Below are 26,784 nucleotides of genomic sequence, written 5' to 3'. Positions count from 1 at the left end.
ATATATTTATAATTTTAAAAAATTGAAAAAAAAATCCATAAAAGTAGTATTCCTTATTAAAACAAAAAAAAAATAGCTTTGAATATGCAAGAAAATTTCTTTCAAAAAGTTTCCATATCTTCAAAAAATATAATTAGAGATTTCCATTTAATTTTTCTGGTAAATTATTAATTATTTTAAAAATTATAATTAATTAATAATATAAAAAATTACATTGACTGCAAATGTATTTTATTATTATATTAAATACTAATAAGATAATAATAAAAATATATAGAAAATGGAAATTTCAGAAAAAAAATATTTTTATTAGAAAATATTCAATGAACTTTCCGTAATTTCCAATACAATTTTAATATAATCTTTAATAAAAAAAAACATTCTATTTATTAATTCTTTAGCCATTTGGCTAAAGACATAGTAGTAGGAGACACTAAATATATGAACCAAGACAAGCAGACAAGATAACACGCACGCTTCTTATCTCTTTGCAGTTGTGGCGGCTACACCCATCCTAGCTATTAAGTTCAAACCTTATTTACGCTACCTTGTCTTCTCCTTCGTGGAAGCTAGCTTCCTTGGATTATTGGATTTGCATACCAAAATCAGACCAACAAACACTTTTCTAATCTCTTATTTTATTAATGAATTTCTTCAGATTCATCTTCTGAACAAGGACGTATATAACTTAATAGTTTGGTTTATTAATTATTAATGTGTCACATGCAGGGAGAGTAGACTGGTCTATAGTCAAACTGCCTGGCAGGCACGTAAGACTATCATATATTGATCATTGTTATTATATTATTGATACGTAAGAAAAGGAATTAAGGAGGAGTAGATATATGTTTGTGTTTGTTTTGTTGTGGTTGGTGGTGATATGAATATGATGGAGGGTGCTGTGTTGCCGAATCCCATAGAGTGTCTGGGTAAAGGGTTTGATCTGACAAGTGATTTTCGATTGAAGTTTGCAAAGGGATCTGGGAGAAGATTGGTGGTGGTTGATGAAGGGAACAAAAGGGACATTACGGTTCCTGGTACTGGAGGAGGAGGAGCAGCTACCATTCCAAATGTTTCTGAGGATATTCGCTGTGACAAGGGCGATCGCCTACGCTTCAAGTCTGATGTCCTTCAATTCAACCAGGTTACTTCTTAATTAATTCTAATTCTCTCTCTCATTACGTCTGATTCTTCCATTGCCTTAATTAGTCTTAATTATCTATGCTCTACTGATTTTCAAAGTATCCAGAATCTTGTTACTTGTTAATGAATATATATATATATATATATATAAAAATAATAAAAGCTTAATTTCAATGTCTGCTTGCAATTGCATATTCTTAACTGCTAAAAGATTCATTTTTGCTTTCATCTTTCAGATATTATGAGTTTGTTTACCAATGGGCCTTTTTTTTTTTTTTTTATGTTTACCTGAAAGGTCCAGAAATTCTAGTGCACCCCATAAATTTCAACCTATATTTGTCAAATTCTACCAAACTTGTTGCAATTCGTCTGTGTCATGTTCTAGAAATCGTGCATGTGATGCCCACTGTATGACTTCTTCACACACACAAACATAGAGTACAAGTTCTTTTCGTGTTAATGACAAAAAGAGAAATAGAAAAGATATATGTTGTGGTCATGGTAGTTTACTGTATTTTTTATTTATAAAAGTTTTAGAAATGTTGCACAGTACGTTATTTCATTTCATTTATCATTTCAAGGGATTGGAAAATAATGAACAAATTAACAAGTAGAACTAGAATATTTCATATAGACTACTCAACAATCTAGTAAGGATTTGTCTTAAAACTCTGGATAAACTTTTCTAAAAAACCTTTTAAGAGAAAGAAAAATTGAAATTGAAATTGAAATGAAGTAAACTTTTTCATAAATTAAAATTAGTTTATGCATAAGTGAATTTGTAGAAATTTCACATATTAGATTCTATCAAAAATAATTTTTAACTTATATATAAGTCAATTTTAGTTTATGAAAAAATTTATTTCTTCTTCTGTAAGTGTTTATGAAAAAAAAATTATCCAGATAGATGTTGAAAATATTAAACAATTGTTATACAGCTCAACATTTTTTTTAAGAAATAGTTCTTATAATATTATTTATTTATTCAAATAATTGATACCCTATGACTTATAGTTTTTTTTATAATTTGAAATAAATTTTTTATTATATTTTCTTATTTTAATCATTTGAAAAAAACAGTTTTATATAAATGTATATAGTTTTAAAGAAAATTTTCCCTTCTTTAATATATTTCTAGATTTGTCCCTACATATAAAAATGTTGACAAGGCATGGTGAGCCAATGAAACCATTCAAACTGCCCATGGCTTGAAGTGTTGAAGTTGTCCATTTAAACGGCTCATCTTTCTAACGAAAAATAAAATAAATATTATTTTAGTTGCATTCACATCTATTTTAAAATTTGGTTACTCTAAAATTAAAACAATTTAATTTATATGCATGCCAGTATACATTTTTCTCATACATATTTAATAAAAATTTACTCGATGACTGCATCATCTTATTTAATTTATTAATATGATATAAAATTAAGATGAAATTCTATTGGATGTTTGTGTGAAAAAAAAAATTAGGCTGATGGAGTATATAAACTAAACTCTATTAAAAATCCATTTTAAAAGAAAAAAAGGTAAAGTAAAAAGACCCGAAACTATATTAAACACGGAGATATGTATACAATATATGAAGTTTTTTTAAAAAAAAAATATATATCCAAGCGGACCATGCCTTTGTTTGACAATCAATGGCTATAAACTTTAAATTAATAAAAAAAAATGGTTATAAACTTTATATCTTTTTCTTTTGGAATATATCCCTCACACGAATATATCTTGACCCGAAACTATATTCAACACAGAGATATGTATATATCTCTCACACGAGAGAAGTAATTAAAAAACGTTTAATTTACACTGAACTATTCTTTATTTTAAATATTCCACTATATTTTTTTGTAGTTTTTCTTTCTTAAACATAAATGATTCTTTTCTTTTCCCTTATAGGTGGAACTATCAAATTAAACATTGGACTTGATAGTTTAGTACTTGGAATTTAAAAGATATCACTCTGAATTAAGATCTATCCATAACTTGATTCACTTAAGCATTGTTACATTTTTTTTAAGCACTTTTTAGCATTGTTGCATTTACATAACTCTTTCTTTACTTGCAGATGTCTGAGTTGCTTAATCAAAAATCAGCTATACAAGGAAAAATTCCTTCCGGCTATTTCAATGCTCTTTTTGGTTTGAGTGGTGATTGGTTTCGTGATGCTCATGACATAAAATATCTTGCTTTTGATGGTTATTTCATTTCCCTGTACTATTTGCACCTTACTGCTTCACACCTCATACTGCAAGAGGAAGTAAAGAAGTCTGTTCCAGCTCAATGGGACCCAGCTTCATTAACCAGGTAAGCAGAAAGCCCCAACAACCATTTACATGATTTGGGATTATTACGTAATGTTGCTGATCAATTTTGTTAAGGCAGGTTCATTCAGACATATGGTACACACATAATAATAGGTATGGCTGTTGGAGGTCAAGATGTAATTTGTGTCAAACAAAATCATTCTTCCAAGGTTCCACCTGGTGATCTAAGAAGACATTTAGAGAATCTTGGAGATTTTTTGTTTTCAGATTTAAAAAGCCCTTCTCAACAACAAAGGAACAGTACCCCAGAAGGCAAACAAAAAGTAATGAAGTATATATATATATATATAGTGCTTTGTCTTCTATAATTTTTTGGATATTTGATGCTTATCAGTTGATGCAATATCTCTATTCATGTAGGTTCCTGAGGTCTTTAATCGTGTGATGCAATCAAGTACAACGCAGTTCGCCAGTATTTCAGAAGCATCAAGCAAAGATGTAAGTCACAAACAAAAAGAGAAATATTTGCCATTTGAAAATTGAACTGAGATAAGTGAATATATTTTCCAAGCTGTTAATATCTTACTTTTATATTGGAACAGGGCCTCACTATCATTTGTTCAAAAAGAGGAGGGGATGTGTTCAAGCAAAGTCACTCAAATTGGCTCCAAACAGTGGCTTCTAATCCTGAAGCATTCCTCTTCAAGTTTGTACCTATTTCCTCACTTCTCACAGGAATTCCTGGAAGTGGCTATCTTAGTCATGCAATCAATTTGTATTTACGCTGTAAGTTCTTCTCAAATCGACTAATAAGTAATAATACTATAACCCACTAGTACTTTTATCCATATCCACTTTAGACTGTTTCAATGGTTAACCATAAGATAAGCTTCAAAATAACTAACCTTGACACCCTTTACAAAAATACGACTTCCAATGTAATAATTTCTTGCACATTGTCATTTTACAATTTTTGACCGTTAAGGAACACAACACTTGATTGATTAAGTTGTTCTTTACAGATAAGCCCCCTCCGGATGATTTACAATGCTTCTTGGAGTTTCAAATTCCAAGGCAATGGGCACCCATGTTTTATGACCTTCCTCTGAGGCATCAAAGGAAAAAGTGTTCTTCCCCTTCCCTGCAATTTGGTTTCATGTTTCCCAAGCTTCGTGTCAGCTGTGCACAGGTACTAACTAGTAACTACTCTTCTTTGAACAAACTCGTACGTATAATTGGCATTAATTATGTGTGTATATAATATATATTCATTGTGTTGTTAATCATGTCGTTTTATTTTATGGAAAACAATATCAGGTAGTAAGTGACCAAAAACCTGTGGTAGGCCTACGGATGTACTTGGAAGGCAGAAAAAGTGATAGACTTGCAATACATGTACACCATCTTTCAAGCCTCCCAAACACAATGATCCACTCTTCATCAGGCATATCATTGTGGCGAGGATCTGATGATAATGAATCCAGTGACATCTTTCTAGAACCAATAAGGTGGAAGGGATTTGCAAATGTGTGCACTGCAGTGGTCAAACATGACCCTAACTGGTTGCATGAAACAAGTGGTGTTTATATTGTAAGTGGTGCACAACTCATTAGTAAAGGAAGTTGGCCAAAGAATGTGCTTCACTTGCGCCTCCTATACACTCACATACCCAATTGCTGTATAAGGAAGTCAGAATGGGATGGTGCACCAGAGGCTTCAAGAAAATCATCTTTTCTCACAAATCTAAGCACAACATTTTCATTCACACAACAAAGTCCTCCTCAGAAGCAGGCTCCAACAGTACTTGACTCTGGTGTGTATCCAGATGGTCCACCAGTGCCTGTTCGTTCCTGCAAAATGCTTAAATATGTGGATACAAGTGAGGTTGTGAGGGGCCCGCACGATGCTCCTGGTCATTGGTTGGTAACTGCTGCTAAGCTTGTGACTGAGGGTGGTAAGATTGGATTACAGGTCAAGTTTGCATTGATAGACTACTAGTAGTTATTCATTCATTTTCTAAGTTACTTCTCTTTCATGTATATGTGGATACAAGTGAGGTTGTGAGGGGCCCGCACGATGCTCCTGGTCATTGGTTGGTAACTGCTGCTAAGCTTGTGACTGAGGGTGGTAAGATTGGATTACAGGTCAAGTTTGCATTGATAGACTACTAGTAGTTATTCATTCATTTTCTAAGTTACTTCTCTTTCATGTATATGTGAAGAGAAGAGAAAAATATTAGTAGATTGCATTTGTTATTTTTTTTTTTTTTGTGAAATTACAGATCACATGTACATAGGCATATGCTTAATTTCTGATGACTTTGTACAGTACAGTATACATAATGAGTGGTGGTTAACTTCAGCCACAAGAAAATTAGAATGTGGCTATAATACTGCATTGGTTTGGTGTTGAGTTTTAATTTACATTTCAATCAATATCTTAATATTCAATTCAACCATCTTGGGAAAAAGTTGAGGAAAAAAAAAGTAATGGAATATATTCGTGGAAGAACTTTTTTTGTGAAATTACAGATCACAAAGAAGTATATGGGGGCAATTTATTGCAACGTGACCATAACAAGCTAGGTAGCATGGCCCAACATAAATGTTGGCGTTCTTCCTAGGCGGAAGAAAAGAAACAAAACAGGAAATGCACGAATATACGGGGGAAAAAACAAGCATATTAATTTGTTTTGGTCAACTGGGAAATATTTGCATCAGCAGAAGAACGAACCCATAATTGACTTGACTCACATAGAGTTGGGTTGCGGTTGCTTCATGCAATGTTTGTTACACCAAATTCCTATGACCATTGGAATGTTAATCAAACTCAAACTCGATCTTTGCTACTAGAACTAGAAGATCCATGCCTTTAGCCATTATTTTAAGGAAATAAAATGGAAATAGATGATGTGGAGAAAATAAGGAAACATACTCATTTCAATCACAAGCTTACCTGAAATATTAGTGGGCCCGTTTTCTTGCTTCCGGAAGAAAATTAATAGCGGAAAAGTGAACGAAAGGAATACGATAATTAGATGACCAACCTTATGTTTGCTTGGATTATTCTAACCGCAAATCCGCGTTAATAAAGGAAACAAATAGCTTCAAAAAAAAAAAAAAGAAATAGTAGCTTTTGATAAAAATGCATAGGAAGTGTGCTTTTGCACAATTAAAAATATCTAATCCAATTAATACGAGTGATGATATTACACCACATAGAGGAGCACTTTTGTCTTTCTCTGTTTTTACACCACATGTAGTTCCAATATGAATATATGATTAGAAGCGTGTATATGGGTTTCTATTTGGGGATCGTATGATCAACCTGCGGATTAAGTTGATTAGGGTCATCTAACTTACCAATCCATTTAAATGTAAACTTATTTAATTTTATACTTTTATTTACTTAAAACTATTTAATGTATGATTAGTATTATTAAGCATTTAAATAATGGGTATTATTTAGTGTTTAGTATATGTTGGTCTCTTTCTTATTATGTGAATATTTGTACTTTGTTGTTATAAAGTTATAAATATTAATTTTTTATGCTTTATTTATAGCTGAAGTTTTCTTTTTAAATTTTACTATTTCATTAGTCAATGCATATTTTTTTCTTATATTTTCATTAATTTTTATATTAAATACTTTTCCGTGTTTTTTTATCATCTTTTTACTTTTTTAAGTTTTCAATAATTTTTTATTCTTTTTACATTTTTAAATTTTGTTGTTGTTAACCAACTAATCCATTAGTCTGCGAGTTAAATGGGCTGGATGCAAATCAAACAAAGATGGGATCCATTTAATAAGAGAGTCAACCCCCAATCTAATCTATTTAAAGGATAAGACTTATTCTTCTAACTAGCAGTGTTGTTTCTGCCTTTCTAATCAAAATTAGCGGCCTTCAAATATTTAATTGAAGTTTGCTTTTAAAATGTGGCAAATAAGTGTTATTTTTCTTTGACTTGAAAATATAGAATAAATGTTCCCAAGGTTGATTGCTATCCAACCGCCATTCCTGCATGGCTATTTTTCTGATTCTTGTAATCATTAATCTTAGTAATTATGCAACTTTACTTGCAAAGAAAGTAAGGTTAAAGGATGTCCCTTACTCGCCCTGGGTCAAATTATTCGATACCCGACAAGAGATTATGTTGGGCATGACACAAAAAAGGTTGCCAGGGAACACTGGTCCTCTTTTATTAGTCACTTAACAGCATTCGAATTCCACATAATCGTCAACCTTCATAATTCTATTAAACCATCGCAATTATTATTTCATTCTAGTTTTATGTTGAGAATTTTTGTTGACTTGTTGTACGTACCATCATGACATGGTTGTTATTTACCAAAAACAGAGAAACAAGTTAAAACGGCAACATAAGATGGCTGTTTGTACCTTGCAGGATAGAAAAAAGGGACACGCCGAACTGCCGAAAGCATCATGAACTACAGGGCATGCATGTACAAAATGATAGTACAATGAATACATTATTACATATAATTTGGAAAAAGCTCTTCTAAATATGATTGTTTTCAAAATAAGCAGCAAATGTTAATAAGTAGGATAAGATTATATGCATTTTAAATTAAGTTAAAAGGTGAATACATTCTTACTTATTCAAAGAAATAAAAATATAATAAAGAATGTGGCTAGGCTACTTTGCTAACGAAGTTCAAGATAGATTCTCTTGGACTTGAGATTTTTCTCTAGTACTACGATTTAGAAAAGAATAAATTGGGCTATTACGTAATTGTATTTTACCTACTCTGAGTGAATTACTTATTTCTGAATTAAGTTTATACTTTTAAAATTTTCCTTTTTTTTTTGGATCTCTTGTTTATTAATCGTGTTCATAATTTGTCAAGAAAGATGATATAACTAGTATTACACTTACGGTTAATAATGGCCAAACTATACATTATGATTAGACTGTAATAAACATAAATTGATTGTAATTGTGTTGCACACAACCAGAACTACGTGTAACTGATTGTTGGAGTTCTTTTGGGTCGAGTTTGATTTTCAAGATTAGTACCAAAAGTGACTCATAGCCATTCCATTTGAGACAAGAATGTTACAAGTCTTGAACATTTAATTGATGTTTGGGAAGTCATTATATTTTGCACATTTTTTTCCCTAAAACTTTTTAAAGAAATTAATAAAAACAAGCGATAAGTTTTTTTTTTAAAAAAAATAAACTGATTCAAACAAGAACATAGATGATTTGATACATTGTTGTTTTCGTAAAGCATGATAAATAAGGATTCACTCAGTCAAAGTAATGACAAATTAATGAAATAGGGCATCTTGTAGTTGTAAAGCGGCTAGGAAATGGTTTCTGGTGACCCTTTTCTGACCATGGTCCCTCACGCCATGTATACAATCATAGCTAGCATTCTGAAATTCGTTACTACTATACCTTACGCAATGATCAAGCTCTAAACCACCATGATTATTGATTCAAAATGAGTTGGCATCGATTTAATTGAACACCAACAACACAAGTGTGTAAGATTGGAAACTGAGAAGGTTGATCATTCGGTACTTGATCTCAGCTTCATTATTGTTCTAACTGAAGTCGGATTATTTGATGACAATTGAAAGAACAATTCAGCGAACACAATGAACTAACAATAACTGCTTAACTAAACCTACGGTACAGCAGCAATTGATGTTTACATTTACATATCCAAACCAAGAGGTACATAATAATTAACTTTCTAAAGTAAGATTTCATGTGGTAATACTTAGTTTTAACTAGATGTAACTACTTGGGTACGATGAGTAAAGTAGCATGTAGGTCAAGAAAAAATTAAACGCAATCTCCAATCACTCACAAAATGTTATAAATGACACTTTACAACACATTCAAATTTTGGTTCATGATAACCGGCGGGTTGGGGTCCCAATTTTAGTTTCATTAGTAGTTCTGCCTTTTCCTTTATTTTTTTTCTTTTTCTGTTTTCCGCCGTTAGTAAAGTGCATGCATATATGATGCATGTATGTGGCATTCACATGAGAAAAAGCTTTTGGCCCACCAAAGAACTGATGGACCTTTAGGCCATTTGCTTAAGAAATCACATGCAGTAGTTGAGGGTACTGCTTCATTTCCATTTGTTTATCTGTCCCCATCTTTTTACCCTCCATTTACATTTTAACAAATCATTTTTTTTATCCGAAGATATTAAAGACATTGTCAGGGTTTCCAATAACTACACATCATCCTCAACAAATTGAGTTAAACCCCCTTGACTTCTAACAAATCATATACAATTATAAATCAACTCTTTGGGGGCATCTTATTCTTAAGTGAACGAGTGCAACTGAGAGTAAAAATTATAGTGGTTTTTTTTGTCACATCTAGTCATTGATAAAAGGAAAAGGAAGTAAGTAACCATAGAAAAGCAGGAAAAAAAGAAGGGGGGGACACTATCAATGTAGCATGCACGTGTAAAATCGTGCTAACTGGAATTGACAAACAAGTTGAATTTCAATCTGTTCCAAAGATACACAAGATGCAAAAGGAAGAAAATTATTCCAACAAGTTACTCAAGTTTAAATCTCATTGAGGTGTTGGTCTGTTCTTCTGAATTTCAAAGTAGTAACTGACATCCAAGTAGCATTTTCGATCGTCATCTACAAACTGAAGCAAGAAATTTGAGTTAGCTCTCTCTTCCTATTTATCAAACAAGAGTATTCCACTCAAAGTTTAAAAAAGAAAACAAATAGGAGTCAACTTTATAAGTTTGACTGAATATTATTTTACCTTGGTTCTTGCTGCATAGGTTCCCCTGACGAACATGCCAGAAGGGATAGTTTCTTCTTCCAATTCAAATGTATATGGTTCCTGCTTGGGACTAAAAGTTCCCAACATCTTTTTTCTGCTGTCCACTGAAACAAGAAAAAAAAAATTACAGTGAACATTATTTAATCAATTAAAGTAAATTCCACCCAGAAAAAAGATTAAATTAATCAAAGTAAAGACGAGACAGAGTATTCTCACCTCTAACGCCAGTTTTCCAAACAACATTTGTGTATTTGAGACCAGAAACGATGTTGTTGGAGACAGTGAAGGTGAATTTCATTTGGCATTTGCTTCCTTCCTTAAGGATGAAAAGACTCTTCTTAGCATCAGTAGTAAATGGAATTGGAAGGGTGAGGTCAGGCTTGTCTGGGCTTGTAATAATGAGGCTCAATATCTTTACTTCAGGGTCTTTGCTTTCTGGATTAGTGGATTCCAACACAAACTATGTTTAACATTTTTCTTTGAAAATTGTCATCTTCAAAACAATTTGACATTTACCATAAATGTAAAAAAAAGGCTGGAGCCAACCTAAGAAAACAGGAAGGCTATGCTAATTTAAGTTTATTTCACTTAATGTTTCAAAGAAAATGCGTTATCTTGTTTTTTTATTTAAAAAAAGCAAAGCATCTCAGCTGTGTTTAGAATTGGTTAAGTGAAATAAAGATAATAAGAGGACCATCTTCAGCAAGAGCTTGCAATAAAGAGGTAATGTTCCTATCAAGTTAAATGCCACTTTATCTCAGTTAAATAATCATTATAGAATTGAAATAAAAGAGTTTACAAAAACAAAAAAAAAAAGAGAGAGAGAGAGACCACAGAAGGAGTTGAAGAGAAAAACAAGTACCACTTCCAACGACAGACATGTCAACACTTCCCAGAAGTTGCTCCTTCCATTTTCTCAAACTTACATCATCCTTTGAATACAAAAGAAAAAGGCTTTCATCAAAAGGCGGCTGCAAAACCAAAGGGTTTGAAGAAACATTTGAAAAATAGAAGGAAAAAAGAAAATCTTACTTTATCTTTCTCAAGCTGTTCCTTGAGGGTGAATTGAGGGCCAAGATCCAGTTCTTTGTTAGATTCCAACTTGGAGTCATCATCTTCCTCTGGCTCAGTTTCTTCAGCAACATCAGAGTTGGCACCCTCATTGTAAGGGGGCTGGTCTGATTCTCCACCAACGTTGTTGTTGTTGTTGTTGTTGTTTTTAAGCTCTTCCTCTAAATGAGAGGTTGTGGAGGACACAGCAGCAGACATTTTTCAACCTCGGAATCAGAACCCTCCCAAGAAGAGAATGTGTGAACCCTCAAGGAAAAAGACACCCTTGTTCAGAGTTGATTGGCAACTGGTGACAAATTTAGAACTTTCTTTGCTAAACTTGGGAGGATAGTTTGCTTTGTTGTATTTGTTTATTATCCCTTGGCAATGACCAAAGGAATCGATATAGACGCACCACAGGTTGAGACTTTGAAATGTAATGAGTAATGCATCTATCTGTATCACCATAACAATTTATAATGAGACTCAAAGTTGGATTTAAAGGGACACATGGCCAATGTGGGCCTGCGAATGTTATAGTAACCCAAAGCAGTTGAAATAAAAACCGCTGATGGTGGAGGTTAGATTTCATAGAAACTCGGTCCATTTTTATGAATCAATCATTTACATTTCGTGACCATATTTATTTTGTCCTAGGTAAGTTGCTCATAAATCACAATTATATTAGAATGAATGTTTGATGTGAGACTTTTTTATTTGGTCACATTCACATAGGGGCTGGAGCCAAAATTAGAACAGCACAATTACAAGAAACTCCACAGCCTAGACAACAAGGCTTTAAATACCACGAGAATCCGAATCTATATTTCACAAGCCAACTTTGGTTTGTGTGAAAGAAATATCTAATCTATGTCCTACCTTTCTGATTATGGATTAACCTATGCTTAGGAGTGGATAATATTGTAGTGAACAACGTGGTTCAAGTTGTTAAAAAATAGTAAGATGAAATAAATGGTTGAGACAGTATGCTTAGGTTTTACCCATACATGTTACCATCACTTTCCTTTATCATAAAAATAACAATTTTGGAGCCCCAAGTTCAAGGTCTCTTAAACTTGACCAAATCTGCTATCCGTGTTGATGTTTAGCTCAGTGTTGCAAGTTAAAGGTCTCTTGACGTTTAGCTTTAATTTGTCTTTTCTGAGACTGTTTTAGGAGGAATCTTAATTCCTGATGCTTCTGATAAATTGTTCTTCTATCAAAATGAACAAAAAAATAATGCATATCTTATTCCAGTCCAGTGTGTTCATTTATTGATTATTAATTATGAGTTGTGTCCTTGATGCTCTTTAGTATGCCTCTATGGCTAATCAATCCAACTTTTTTTTTATCCACCTAGAATTTATGAATTTCTTATAATGATTTTGAAATTTCAGATTTCAGTTTATTAAATTTCTCTCGAAGCACCTGCCTCAATTGATGTGATTTGGCAATGATTAATAAAAAATTTAATATTGCAAATTGCTAAAATTTACTAGTTCAACCTAGATGGCTAGATGCTGAAGTGTAAGGAGAAGTCGGTAAGCCATTTTTTATTTTTCTTTTGTTATATGTGAAGGGAATGTAAGAGTGGGACATATTTGCCTTAGGATGTGAAAAATTTACACAAATCCTAAAGCAGTAATCAAGGCAACTTACAGAGAAACTGCCAAATAAACCCAAGAATTGAGTAATTTCTTAAAAAGATTTATTCCTTTCTTCTTCAATGGAATGAATAATTTGTTCCACTCAAGGCTCAAGCAGTGAGCAAAACTGTCAAAAAATAGTATGTAGAATTTAAAAAATAGTCAGTATATTGTAAAAAAAAAAAAAGTTAAAGGTATGAAAGGTTAGGAGAATAACACTTTATCACGATTTTTTTTTATTTTATTCTGTGGTGTTAATTTCTTGGAGATATATATTATTTTTCAAAAATATGAAATAGTTATTAAATGAATTTGTCGTGTCATCGGTTTGATATTTTATAAAATCAGATACATTAATAATGTTTTAAACTTTTGATAAATTAATTGTATAATAAAATTTATAAGGCACTAATACGGTAAGTTTGATATTTTATAAAATCAGAAGCATTAATGTTTTTAACTTTTTGATAAATTAATTTTACAATAAAATTGATAAAACACTAGTACGGTAAGTTAGTAATTATTTTTTTTAACACTTATTCGTCATTCCTCAGTATAATTGTTATAGGTTGTTTTAGACATATTAAAAAAACCAATAAATAAATGAAAAAATAACTTACAAAATTAAATTTATTATATTCTTGTAACTCATACCATTAATATTATAAGAAATATATATAAAAGAAATAATTAATAGTATATTAAAAAACTCAAATGACAATTACTCATTTTTCCTAATTATAAAATTCTTTCACTTCATTCCCCTTTCTTACCAAAAATAAATTTAATTAGTCACATCAAATTTGTTAATTATTTGTATTATTATTTAAAATTATCATTTTTTTATCTGTTTGTCAATTTAATTATTTTTTATTAATGTTTGAAAAAAAATAATTAAATATGAATTTATAGAAAAATAATAATTAATATATCTAGAAATTAAAAAAAATATCTTATAAAAGAAAAAAAATTCTGAAAATAATTTTATAATCAAAGAAGGAAGTATTTTGAAACAATTTTTTTTTCTTTAACTATTATTGTGAGATTAAAGTGATTAATTTGATATAATAAAAAATATTTAAAAGTGAATACATTTTTAACAGAAATTTTTGAATTGGGTTCTTCAACTTTATCTCTATTAAGTAAAATTCAAAAATCTAAATTAACTTTTATCCCTAGAACAAAAATTCATCGTATCATTGGAAGAAAAAAAGTCTAATAATCCAAAAAAAAATCTTCATGTAAATATGCTCTTATAATCCAAAAAAAATTTGTTTATATATCTTTCTGACTCAAAGTGTAAGTGCTGCTCCGACAACAGAGGTGAAACAAACCAACTACCCACCTATGGCGGCCTCTGTTGTAGTGTCTACCTCTCTGTCTGTGTGTTTCAACTATGGCTATCATCGTCGTCCATCCATTTCCGCTCTCTCTTGTCATTCGAATTCCATCACCAAAACAAACCTAAAACTCAGTTCGCAATGTTTCTCCAACTCGAATTCGGTAGCCCCGATTTATTGCCGCAAGTTTGTTGCTCGCACTTCAATTGGAGAAAACGAGAGCGAGAGCGAGAAGGAGTTAGGGTTCGTGGGGGAGGACTCTGCGGTGTTTGAATTGGGCAAACAGAAAGTATCTTCGTGGATTTATTTCACCGCTATTTTGGGAGTCGTTCTCTATGTTCTTAACGTCGCATGGATTGATAATTCAACTGGCTACGGCAAAGCTTTTATTGACGCCGTTTCAACGCTTTCCGATTCTAGCGAGGTCTTATTCATTTATTCCAACAATTTCCACTATTTTCTACTGTATTACTGTATCTTGTGTTCTATTTCTATGAATTAGGTAGGTCACACTCGCCCACTAGTGTGCTTAGAAATAAATACGGATAACCTGTTTTTTTAGCTTTGAAATTTGGGTATGTTTGGAGTGACTTTTCATTATAGTGAAAAAGAAGGGTGGTTGACTTTTCATTTTCAATTTTAAGAATGAATAGAGGATGCCGATAAATTTAGTTTACATCATAATCTTTCATTTTACTCTAGGTTTTCAAAATGGTCCGCAACTGTGATTGCCACCACAATTTAAAACCTTGATTTTACTTGTATAATTTTTTACACGGAAGCCCTGCCATATTATTGACTTTTAGTGGAACTGGATTGAATTTGAAAGCTCTTACCCCTTGTTAGACGGGCTAGGCTTGTAGGACTCAGCTTTAGAGCCAGTTTGGATAAAACTCCTTAGAGGAGAAGAAATTAAAATAATTCAAGGATTTAAATGAATCAAACTTTTCCTGTAAGATCAAAAATCAATTTATGTTCCTCAACTTTTCAGTAGTTCCTTTTGTTTAACTTCTTCATAATAAGTTAATTTTAACCTATGGGAGAAAGTTAATTCATTGTATTTTCTTCTCCTATGGGAGAAAGTTAACCTATGGGAGAAAGTTTATACAATCTGGCTTTTATTCTTCATCAACTGGTAATTCTGTTTATCCTTAAGAAAAAGTGGAAAGGTGATTGTTGAAAAATATGCCAACTTGCCTAGGAAAAAAAGAAGTAAAAGTTGAGTGTGTCAGTTAGAGGGGATGAACTTCCCCAAAAAATCTACTACATTCTACACATGAAAATGTTATAGACTATGGACTATGGAGTACAAACTTGACAGAATCGCAGGACTAATCATGGCCAAAGGGAAACAACACAGTGCCATCAACCTTTTTATTCTAGGAGCCTGCAGAACTGAGAGGTGGGTAGGACTGGGACCATGTATAGCATAAAGTGGTAACTCTGGTTTTTTCCACAATGGCTTGAGATCATCACGAAGGTGCTTGTTTTGTAGCCACACACCCTCTAACACAATTCATGTGCAGATCATTGCTTTTCTTTTAGCAGTATTGGTTGTCTAGTTGTCTGTGTCATTCAATTAACTTATTTGAAAGAAGCAATAATGTCTCTTATCATTTAAATAACATATTTAAAGGTTGCAATAGTGCTTGGTTGGTAACTGACTGTTGACATGGTATCCTGTAGGTGGTAATGTTGATCCTAATTCTCATATTTGCTGGTGTCCATAGTGGCTTAGCTAGCTTCCGGAACACTGGTGAGAAACTCATTGGAGAAAGACCTTTCCGTGTACTTTTTGCAGGGATATCACTACCTTTGGCTGTCAGTACTGTTGTGAGTTACTACTCTGTATCCCCTATTAACTGATGTCCATCTCTACACAAGCAAATGTTTCATTTTATTTGGATCTCTAGCATTTTCTTGTGACAAGGGAAGATTTGAAGTTGATTCAACTAAATTACTTTGCCTTGTTTGGTGTCATGATGCAGGTGTATTTTATTAACCACAGATATGATGGACTTCAACTCTGGCAGCTCCAGGATGCCCCTGGGCTTCATCAACTTCTGTGGCTTTCAAATTTCATTTCTTTCTTTTTCCTATATCCTTCAACTTTCAATCTTTTAGAGGTTGCAGCTGTTGACAAGCCTAAATTGCATCTATGGGAAACTGGGATCATAAGAATAACCAGGCATCCACAGGTATAAATCTAATACTCTATAACTAGATGTAGTATGATACTGATGAATTCGGCTATCTACATGATTTTTGTGGTCTTGATAACTTGGATCAATAAATAGTCTGCTTTTGATGCAGAACTTTCTCTCTTCTTTGGTAATGTGTCTCTTGTTTTTCTTGATGCATAAGCTAACTTAGTTGGAGTAGTAATACCTTACTATCTCAATATTAAGAGTAATATTATATCTTCTGAAAACACCCTCCTAATTCATGTTTTATGCACTGTAACCACTTGCCCCATCATCTGCTTTTACTCCAGACATATTTCTTGCACTTGACGTTTGCTCTTTCAGATGGTTGGGCAGGTTATCTGGTGTCTTGCTCATACGATTTGGATCGGAAATTCCGTGGCTGTTGCAGCTTCAATTGGCTTGATTGCACATCATCTATTTGGTGTCTGGAATGGAGACAGGCGACTGGCCATAAGATATGGGGAGGATTTTGAATTAGTTAAGAGTCGAACAAGTGTTGTCCCTTTTGCAGCAATCCTCGATGGCCGACAAGAGTTACCAAAAGATTTCTACAAGGAGTTTATTCGACTGCCATACTTGACAGTTACTGCAATAACGTTAGGTGCTTACTTTGCACACCCGCTTATGCAGGCTGCTAGTTTCAACCTTCATTGGTAGGTTGAACACAACACATCCTGTCTCTTTTCTGTAAAATCTACTGTTTGTCCATAGACAGAGATGAAGAGATTAAAGAAAAGAAAATAATAGAAAGCAATAAAAGAAATGAATTGAAAAACTGATATTACCATGCACATCCAAAACAACAGCTGCAACTTTATGACGCCCACACATTAAATTCTTTCAATATACGAATGTTCTCAAAGTGCAATCAATCATATCAGAAAATATCTACAATTATTAAAAGTATAAAAGTATGATGGGCAACCGAGTATCATTGATGATTAATAAAAATATTTGCAGAATAACATGCAAGTTGTTTGTGTAACACATGTAGGAGACTTAGCATGAAACTGCATCCATCTTTGTGTGTTTTCTTAATTTTTTTAACGAACATGTTGGTGTTATCAGATTATAGGCGGGGGAGTAAGATTGCTGTAGGCAGTGAGGTTTTCCTTCAGATTTTTATTTTATTTTTATAAAAACATTTTTAAGAAATAAACTCCACGAAGTTGAGTTTGAATTCTTAAAAATGTTTATATGCAAAAAGAATTCAAACTGAATACCTCTTTGTTAAATTGGAATAATTTAGCGTTAACTCATTTACATGCCATGGTTATAATTATACTATTATAAAGGGATTATCCTAGTTTGGTTACATTTTGGTAATTTCCAAAAAAAAGTTAATATATTTAAAAATAATTAGAAAGAAAGGTCAATATTGAAAAATTACTATATTACTGATTTCAAATTATTGACTCTTTAAATAATTAAACAAAAATGTTTAAAAACTTCTGTATTATTGCTGGATAGCAAAACAAGTTCAAGAGCTGAACACTGAAATAGATACATTTTCTTTCAAAAATATAAAATTAAAAAAAAAGTGATAATCTACTTTTTAAAAATTGTATGGTTTTTTTTTTCTGAAATCGGTTTTTTATCCTACGTAGCAAGTGCATTAGTTTGTCAAAAAAATAAGTGTATTGGTTAGTGAACTAAAAATAATAGAAAGCTTACAATACATTAATAAATAAATGATTGTTGCCATTTTGATGTAATAAATTCACTTTTTTTGTCCCAACAAGAGCATTTTTTTTTTATTTTAGACCCCTCAAACTATGTGTACATAGGATGGAAAAGTTCTTGTAAAATTGATTAAGATAGCTAATTTTAGGATTAATTTGGAATTTTGATTAAAATTTTGAATCAATTAATAAGTCCCTCTATTTTTAAAAATAATCAAATTTTTCGTCTTTCTGTCAACCTTTTTTTCCCTACAAAACCCTGAAATTATTATTATCTATCTAAATATGTAATAGATTATAATAGATTTGGAATACAGATAATTTAAAAGGCTTAAAAATTTGATAAGATTTTAAAGTTTTTTCGGATATGAGATTAAGAATGAAAAGGAGAGGTCTATCTCGAGATATTTTTCTTATCTTGAGTGAATTTTGATGTTTTAGTTGGTAAGTTTTGAGTAAAAGAAGATTTAAAACAGTTTAGTTGTTTTTTTTTTTTTTTTGGGGGGGGGGGGGGGGGGGGGAGTTTTGCATGAAAAAAATTGAAAATATTAGAAAGAAAAAAATAATTGAATCATATTTTCTTTACTTTAAAAATACAAGATTAATTAGATAAAAAAATGGGAAATCTGAATATTTACACATAAATCAAAATTAAAGAAACTAAAAATAAAACAAGACCTTGATTTTGTGTTTGAATTTGTTGTTTAAGACTTTAAAATCGCATTCTATTTAAACTGTACGAAATTTATTTTATATTAGAATTACGAGGAATACATTCTTTATCATATTCTTTAAAATATTTTTTATGAATTGAAATTTATTAAAAATGATAAAAAAAATTATGGGTCTCACATTAGTAATTCTCTTTTTTGATTTTATAATTTTTAATAGATTTTAACAATTTAAAAAAAAATATTTACAAAAGTGTGTTAAAAAATGTGTTTGAATCATTTGAGTACTGCACTAAAAAATGCGAGTTCAATCATTCAGATTATATTGTGTGTAAAAGTTGAGAGGCATGTTACTGGGATGAGTTCAATCATTTGAGTACTGCACTCAAAAATTGTAAAAAAAGAAGAAAAAGTAATGCACTCAAAAACAGTTTGATGCGCCTGGGTGGGGGCGGGGGTGTTACTACTTACAAAGAAGAATTATTATACGCATGTCATAATAACATGTGATCAGCATCCAGTTCTTTTCAGAACCTCGCGTTGAGTACTTTTTTTTCATCAAAATATTTAAAGTGTTTGTTAGGTAAAATACTATGACAAATATGGTTCAATGAATGACAACTCTTGAAGATAAAAAACACACCTGTTGGAAGTTGTTCTAAAACTGTGGAGGATCGATTCGGTTTGTAATAAAAAAAAATGTGTTATGTAATATCTAGTATGTCATGAACACTTAAAAAATAGACATCAATACACAGAAAAAAGAGTACAAGTTATTCCATTTTCAAGAATAATCACTTAAATTCATATTCATAATTGATAATATTTACAAAGATATAGATTAATTATAGGAATACTTGTTTTGAAGGGAGCGTTCAATACCTTAAGTCTGCTCCGGGACAAGGTCTCTTTTTCCCTGCACAGAATTCTCAGCATTTGTCAACTTGGTGATTGTTTGGATACTCGCATATGGTAGTTGTAACTTCATGGAATATTGAAATTTATACAATCGTCTTAAAGCTGAATTGGAGATCTTTTAATTTGTGTGCTCAGAATCTAGAACTTTATATTCAGTTCTTTTTCATATTTGCCGAATATTGGCGTGGAATAATTTTGTAAACATAGACGCAAAATTAGGCAAGTGAAGCTTCAAATTTGCTCAGAATCTTCTTCCAATGACGTTGACGTCCCTCAGATAAGTTGGAATCCATCGACACAAAAGTAGTAGAAGCAATAGAAACCCAAATCCAATACTTTTGTTTCGGGGTAGAATGGGGAAACCAAATTAAGAAACAGAATTCCAATATTGGATTTGATAATTAAATATACATATCCATTAATTCTTCATCAGAATTAATTTTCCAACGTCACACCAGCAATGGACAACGAACTTGTTTTCATTAATTATGCAATGTATCATATCCATACAGACTCCTCTAAAAGTACTCGGATTTAGAAGTACATATGTATATGTATACAAATCTCATATGAAAAATGTTACCGTTCTCATGTTATTTAATACCTAGAGAAAGAAAAAAAAATATATGATAGCATTTATGATATGATAGGAAAAAAAAAAGTGAGAGATGTTTACAATAATAAGATGTTTATGTATCATTACTGGTGATTCAAGAAAGATCAACAAGGGGGAAGGGCATATGCTGCTGAATCATTCCTTGTGCCTCAAGTTATGTGATTGAAGACTTTTGAGTAGTAACTGTGAGGAGGAAATGGTGCCCATCACGGCAAGAACAAAGCCGAATATGATGAGGAAGAGGTTTAGTAGTAAGTGAGGCTTTGATATCTGACCCCAACATATCTTCACGTAGAAAGCACTTGGCAAAATTAAACAAACGGCAACACTAACCAGGGAGCCAGTGAGACTTAGTACATGCTCGAAATATGGAACCGACAGAGCAAGGGTTAGTATGAACAAAAGTGAAAATGAACCTACGCAGCCTCTAATTATCATTTTGGTTCTGACACTCATGGAAGTTGGAAGTGCATGCTCTAGCTGAATTGCAAATGGGGTGAATTCAAGTGCATATTTGGTCATAGGTGCCACCACGGTTGCCCACAGAGCAATCTTTGTTACAATGTGCTCTTGTGGCATGCTAAGTGTGATCTGAGACTTCACATCCTTACCAAACATCTTCGCACCCATGAACCCCAATGTCGTGTAAATTGCTGTAACTACTGCGAAGCTCACAATAGAAACCTGAAATTAATTTCCAAACAACATTTTATTAATTACTAAAATGCTTTAACATTATAGTAAAACAGAACAAATTCTCAACTTGCACAAGCCCACGCACAAATATATACAGAGTTTATATACAATTTGGTACATGAAAGTGACACTTTGATTATCTTTAGTCCTTCAAAGTGTTGGCATATATAATATTTGGTCCCTCAGTGTGTTAACTTGATCATATTTTAGTCTTTTTCGAGACTAAAAAATGTAAACATAAACTCCAAATGTATTCATATTGCTCATATTTATTCACACTTTGATTATATTTTGTGATGAAATGACTAAAATATAAGTTAATACCTTTGAACTTTGAAGACTAAGTGTGTATTTAGATTATGATTGGTGATCCACATATTTCACTAAAATATCATGTCAAAAACCACTAAAAGCAACTAATAGTTGTTTCAGTGACGTGCGTCAAAACGTGTGGATAGGAATCCAAACACACGGTAAATTGTTCACACAAACACTTTTAGAGACCAAACATAAATATGATGTGCTTTCCGGATCAATTTATATTTATTGAAAGTTTTGATTAAGCAAATAATTAAGTTTATAAAATTTCATGAAGTTGGGTACCTTTGTAAATTTGGAGGGGTCTTTCATGGCTGTATATAATTCAGGGAAAACAATATGTCCTCCATAGCCGAAAACGTAGAGGCCAGATACTGATGGAATATTATGGAGGTGGAGGACAGGTATGGAATGATTAGATTGGACATGTCCTAAGAGTGCAGTGGCTGCTACACACAGGAAAATGAGTAGAGACATGAGAATGCCAACACTTGAAAGGAAAGATATGGAAGAAAGGTCTCTGATCCACAAACTAGGCATTGCAATGAAGACTGCCACCGCAGTTAGGAGCTGGGATGAAGAAAAATTAGGCAAGTGAAGCTTCAAATTTGTCCCCAAAAACACTGTGATCAAATTATCATGTAGTGAGATGGTGTAGGAAACGAGGGACATGAAGATTTCCATGTAGATGATTGTTGCAGCCACGTTTCTACCTTTTGATCCAAATGCATGCTTCCCAATATCCATGAAACTTGTTAACTTGGGATTCTTTCTAAGGCATACTCCAAGTATGTGAGAACTATAAGCACACATCACTCCTAGTCCCATAAGCAAGAATGCAGATGACCACCCTCCATTTTCTACAGCATATGGAGTTGACAGTTGCCCCAAACCTGAAATTAAGATATATATATATATATATATATATATATATATATATATATATATATATATATATATATATATATATATATATATATCAAGTTGAACACACATATTGTTGATTTCAAATATGAAAATTTCTAAAACAACAACCAAGTTAGAATCTACGCTATGACCTTATGCAAACTAATCAAACCCCTCACCATTAAGCCTATCCTAGTAGGTTATAAGAGTAAATTACAATATTGATTGTGATTATGACTAATTTAAAATGTTTTAAATTAGTTCGTGGCTATGTCCAATTTTAGACGTGCCTTTTACAGACAGAATTGGTGATCTTACAAATCTTAGATGCACCACCCGAGAGAGTTTTAGTTTTAGTATATACTATATTCTGAACATTATTGTCGTGCTGAAGTTGGGTAATAGTAAATCAAGAGGATAACCTCACACATGATGGTACGTTTAAAAGTAAACTTACTAAAGTTAATTAAGTCCCTAGTCATTTTCATATTGGAAAATCATTTTTTTATACTTTTTTAATAAAATAAAACACACGTTTCAATATAAATTTATAGCTGAAACGAATTTGAACATATACATCCTACTTATGTTAACGGTTTCAAAATCCGTTTTATCAAAACTAATTATGTTAAGGTTGATAAGGAGTTGAAAGGCAATTTTATGTGAGGGGCAAAAACGTAAAAACCTAATATTTTTCAGTTTCATGCAATTATCTTTCAGTAGAAAATTTAAAATTAATTTTTTTGAGAGATAAAGAGTTAAATTTTTGTATTCTTTTAAGTAATCCAAGTCTCATGAATAAAAAAATAATTAATTTTTTTTACTAAAGATAATTAATAAGATTTTATGATAAAAAATAAAAATTAATCAGCGGTAAAATTAGTTAATATTCTGTGTTAATATATGTTATACCAAGAAAAAAAAATGACTCTTTTGAACCGATGGATGCATTTAAGAGGATAAACTGTGTGGTTATGTTATATGAGCTAATTAAAAAAAGAAAAAATTGAAATTAATATAATATATATATATATATATTAAGCAGCATGCATAGAACGTTTACCTACGAGCATCCCCACCATGTTGATTACAGCATGAGTAAAAGAACTGTTGGCGTTGGCATCACGCTGGGCGTGGACATTATTTGCGCCTTCTGAGGCATTAATGTGGTCAAAATTGCATTGTTTGTTTTCCTCTATGCAACAATTGCAATTTACCCACTGCACACCATCATGCAGTGACACAGACACACTAGTGACACTACTATCAACTTCTTCACTCTTTCGAGAATTCATAGACTTCTGTTGAAGGCTTATGAGACTTTTCCTTATGGATTGCAATATCTTGCCCCACATGCTAATTAATTATAAACTCAGGATAATTTCAACAGGAAATTAACTGATCAGAAGAAGATATTAATTGACACCAGTTAGCTAGCAATTGCAGGCACTCAAGCAATGCAAGGTGTCTTGCCAACCAAATGCCATGCAAGACACGTATTTATAGCTGGATAAATAAAGATGCATGGCATCAGCCATTCCTGAGATTCCTACTTTTGATTTCATTGCCAAAGTATGAAAGTGAAAAAACATATATATAAAAATATAATCAATGCTAATTAACTTAATTTGAAGTTACAGGAAAAATATAATTTCTGTATAGTGATCAAATTAAGTGACCGATCGGTGCCGTTTGTTTGATTCAAGAATTCACCTCAAAGTTTTGGTCCCAAATCAATATCTAGGACTAGATAGAGTGTCTATAAAAAAAAAGGACTAGATAGAGTGTATTTTATCAGTTCATTTGTATCAATAAAAAAAAAAAATTAACGTGTGCATCTAAAATAAAAGAATTTCAAATAACATAAAATGAAATTTGAATATGATGGAAATTAATTAAATTATTAACAAAGAAATTTGAAACATAAAATATTTATATTTTTTAAAAAAATGAAATAATTAAATTTTTATAGATTTTAAATTTTCAAAATCTTTTATCCAAATTCCAAACAGTAAACTTCCTACAGAGCTGGGGAATTTGGGTGAAGTTAGTTTGATGGTACAAGGTATTCCATTCTGTTGGAAACATTTGGAATCACATTCTCAACGTACGTACTGTCCCGTCCCCGGAAATCATAGTCATCAAATTAAATTAATTAAATTACAAATACGAGTTCATACATTACTGTACAAACAGTACATAACACAAATTTAAGAATATATGAAAACTGAAAAGAAAGTAGCTTGGCAGCATTTGATAGATGATACACGTATCTGATCAGTAGATTAAAATATTATTGGGTTGATCTGCATCTGCTCCGAATATATATGTGGCGTCATGAGTTGGTGTCAAGAGCACAAAAACGCTTCTTCACCTACCCGAATTTTATTTCACGTACGTTTGTTCCCAATCACGTATATATGATATTCTTGTGGGGGAAATATTCCACTCAGAAAGAATTTTATTTTGTTAATGGAAAATGCACCACTCACTACTGTACCCTTGGTTGAGAGAAGGAATTTTATTTTGTAAAAAGGAATCAAGATGCACCACTGCTAACACCATGACGTGAAGATACCCATTATACATAGCTTTGTGCGTGTACCAATATACCGGATTTATTGATCTAGTTTAAATCACTCCACAATTTATTTATATTTTTCAACATATGAATCGACATTCATCCAATTAGCAGAATTGTTACAAAATGAGTTCAGTCAGGTTTGCTTTAGACTTTTAGAACTCCAGGTAATTTTTTTATATGGTCATTTGTTTAGACTTAAATTGAATTTGATGAAAATTTAATGATGAGTTTTTTTTTTCATGTGAATAACAATGAAATAAGATTATATCAACTTAGTTTACAGACGTAATATCTTATAGGCATAATTCAGTTAGTAGCTTTTGAAAGAAAAAAAAATACTTGAATTTTAGTATATATAACGTAATATCAAATTGAGGGTTGTTGTCCTTTAATGGCGTGTTTGGTAATGAAGAGAAAAATAATATTAAAAATATATTTTTTTTTTTGGATCTATATCTTTTACACTTTACTTCAATTAAAAAAAATCTTTCTATATTCTTTTCTCTATTTTAATATCCTTTAAACATCAAATACACTCTAGGTTTTATTAATTCTCAAACTGAAGATTAGTTACAGTTATTTAGATACAGACTAGAAGAACTTTTAAATCTTCGTGAAAATATTTCGATAAAAAGTCAAATCTTCTAATCTATCTTGTTAATCTTTGTATATAAAAAAAGTTTTATTATTAATACAAAATTATATATATATATATATATATATATATATATATATATATATATAGTTTTTAGAATATATATATAACACAAATCACACAATAACTTAGTCTAATTTACATTAATATTTTAATTATACCAAATCAAAATTTTAAAACTCAAACTCATCAAAATAAAATTCCAAGTCATGATGGGTTAATTCCAACTCAAACTCATCAAACCCATTATGTCCAACTCATTTGGTAGGCGAAAAGGTAATTTCACGAATCCAACCAAATGATACATACGTGCTATGCTATTTATTCTTGCCCTAGCTAGCTGGTTTATTAATATAATGAAAAATTATGTGTATCATCATCACGAGAAGAAAAAAAATCATTTTATTCTAAAGATGAGTGAAAGTTAATTAAATGCCAATAATAGTATATATAACTAGTGCTTATTGGTTTAGATGATAAACAAATTATTGTTTATCATATTGTCTTCGTTTGTACTTGAATTTGCTGTGAGATGTTGCGAGAAGTTTAATTAATAATGAAATGGAAAATCTTCTTAATTAAATTTGCTGGGTGTGAAAACTGATACACCACCATAGCACATAAACTCTTGTCTAAGGTCAGTCCAAGGCTAAGGTGGCCCAAGACTTTGCTTTAGGCACACCAAAAAATAATTTTTTTGTTATTAATATATGTATATTAAGCATATGTGTTATCAAGAGTTGTGGCCCGGTAATAACATTCTGTATTATTATACATATTGAATCGGTCCTACTTTTGTCGCAAATTAATGCATATCATAAAATACAGAAAATTACCATGGAATTACTTGGACATAAGTAGTCCCAGGTTTAGTTTAGTTAACCCAATTTCCATTGACCAAACAGTAGATTATCATGAGTTTACATATGTTTGCTAGAAGATTTCCATAACTACATAAATGTATATATATCAGCATTGTGAATTATATCCAACCTCCGATGCTGTAATCAAGCCTTACGTAAGAGCATGTAACTTGTGCTAGTTAATATATCCAAATATTCATATATACCATCGACTCGGACCAAATTCATCATAAATCAACCCTCCAAAGCTTACCATAAACATTGATGCTATTTTTTTAAATTTTTTTTTTGGTTCATGTGCATCACCAAAGTTGAAGAAAATTGGTCAGCAAAATATAATTTTTTTAATCTTTTTTGTCAAAGGAAACAAAAAAGTATAAGGCCGACAAAAATGGGCCTCAATTAGAAAAAGAAAATATAGGGCTTT

General features: G+C 31.6%; 4 protein-coding genes across 5 annotated transcripts; 2 read left to right on the top strand and 2 right to left on the bottom strand.

Moving 5' to 3' along the window:
• Positions 1 to 498: 498 nt before the first annotated feature.
• LOC100792859 (MACPF domain-containing protein At1g14780) lies at positions 499 to 5,811 on the top strand. Of its 2 annotated transcripts, XM_014764282.3 has the most exons (8): positions 499 to 1,144; positions 3,216 to 3,454; positions 3,533 to 3,737; positions 3,835 to 3,912; positions 4,017 to 4,200; positions 4,437 to 4,603; positions 4,732 to 5,298; positions 5,472 to 5,811. In XM_014764282.3, the coding sequence occupies exons 1-8, from the start codon at positions 881 to 883 to the stop codon at positions 5,583 to 5,585; spliced, it is 1,818 nt and encodes a 605-aa protein (XP_014619768.1). In that variant the 5' UTR covers positions 499 to 880; the 3' UTR covers positions 5,586 to 5,811. The 2 variants fall into 2 exon arrangements, with proteins under 2 accessions (XP_014619768.1, XP_040862895.1); XM_041006961.1 differs by having other exon boundaries at positions 4,732 to 5,811.
• Positions 5,812 to 9,854: 4,043 nt separating this feature from the next.
• LOC100793380 (rho GDP-dissociation inhibitor 1) lies at positions 9,855 to 11,785 on the bottom strand. The gene is made up of 5 exons (XM_003538491.5): positions 11,238 to 11,785; positions 11,068 to 11,137; positions 10,422 to 10,640; positions 10,185 to 10,309; positions 9,855 to 10,061 (listed from the first exon to the last, which is right to left on the bottom strand). Exons 1-5 carry the CDS (start codon positions 11,472 to 11,474, stop codon positions 9,981 to 9,983), a joined length of 732 nt encoding a protein of 243 aa, XP_003538539.1. The 5' UTR covers positions 11,475 to 11,785; the 3' UTR covers positions 9,855 to 9,980.
• Positions 11,786 to 14,182: 2,397 nt separating this feature from the next.
• On the top strand, positions 14,183 to 17,238 carry LOC100793910 (15-cis-zeta-carotene isomerase). Its single transcript, NM_001255159.3, has 4 exons — positions 14,183 to 14,665; positions 15,928 to 16,074; positions 16,230 to 16,439; positions 16,770 to 17,238. The coding sequence occupies exons 1-4, from the start codon at positions 14,249 to 14,251 to the stop codon at positions 17,103 to 17,105; spliced, it is 1,110 nt and encodes a 369-aa protein (NP_001242088.2). The 5' UTR covers positions 14,183 to 14,248; the 3' UTR covers positions 17,106 to 17,238.
• A 2,949-nt stretch (positions 17,239 to 20,187) lies between these two features.
• LOC100786839 (amino acid transporter AVT1H) lies at positions 20,188 to 23,731 on the bottom strand. Its single transcript, XM_003537482.5, has 3 exons — positions 23,319 to 23,731; positions 21,635 to 22,242; positions 20,188 to 21,019 (listed from the first exon to the last, which is right to left on the bottom strand). Exons 1-3 carry the CDS (start codon positions 23,608 to 23,610, stop codon positions 20,471 to 20,473), a joined length of 1,449 nt encoding a protein of 482 aa, XP_003537530.1. The 5' UTR covers positions 23,611 to 23,731; the 3' UTR covers positions 20,188 to 20,470.
• Between the last annotated feature and the right edge of the window lie 3,053 nt (positions 23,732 to 26,784).

The sequence above is a fragment of the Glycine max genome, chromosome 11, assembly GCF_000004515.6.
Source record: "Glycine max cultivar Williams 82 chromosome 11, Glycine_max_v4.0, whole genome shotgun sequence".
Classification (NCBI taxonomy): domain Eukaryota; kingdom Viridiplantae; phylum Streptophyta; class Magnoliopsida; order Fabales; family Fabaceae; genus Glycine; species Glycine max.
The sequence above is the reverse complement of the archived record's forward strand: the minus strand, read 5'-3'. Positions and strand labels throughout refer to the sequence as shown.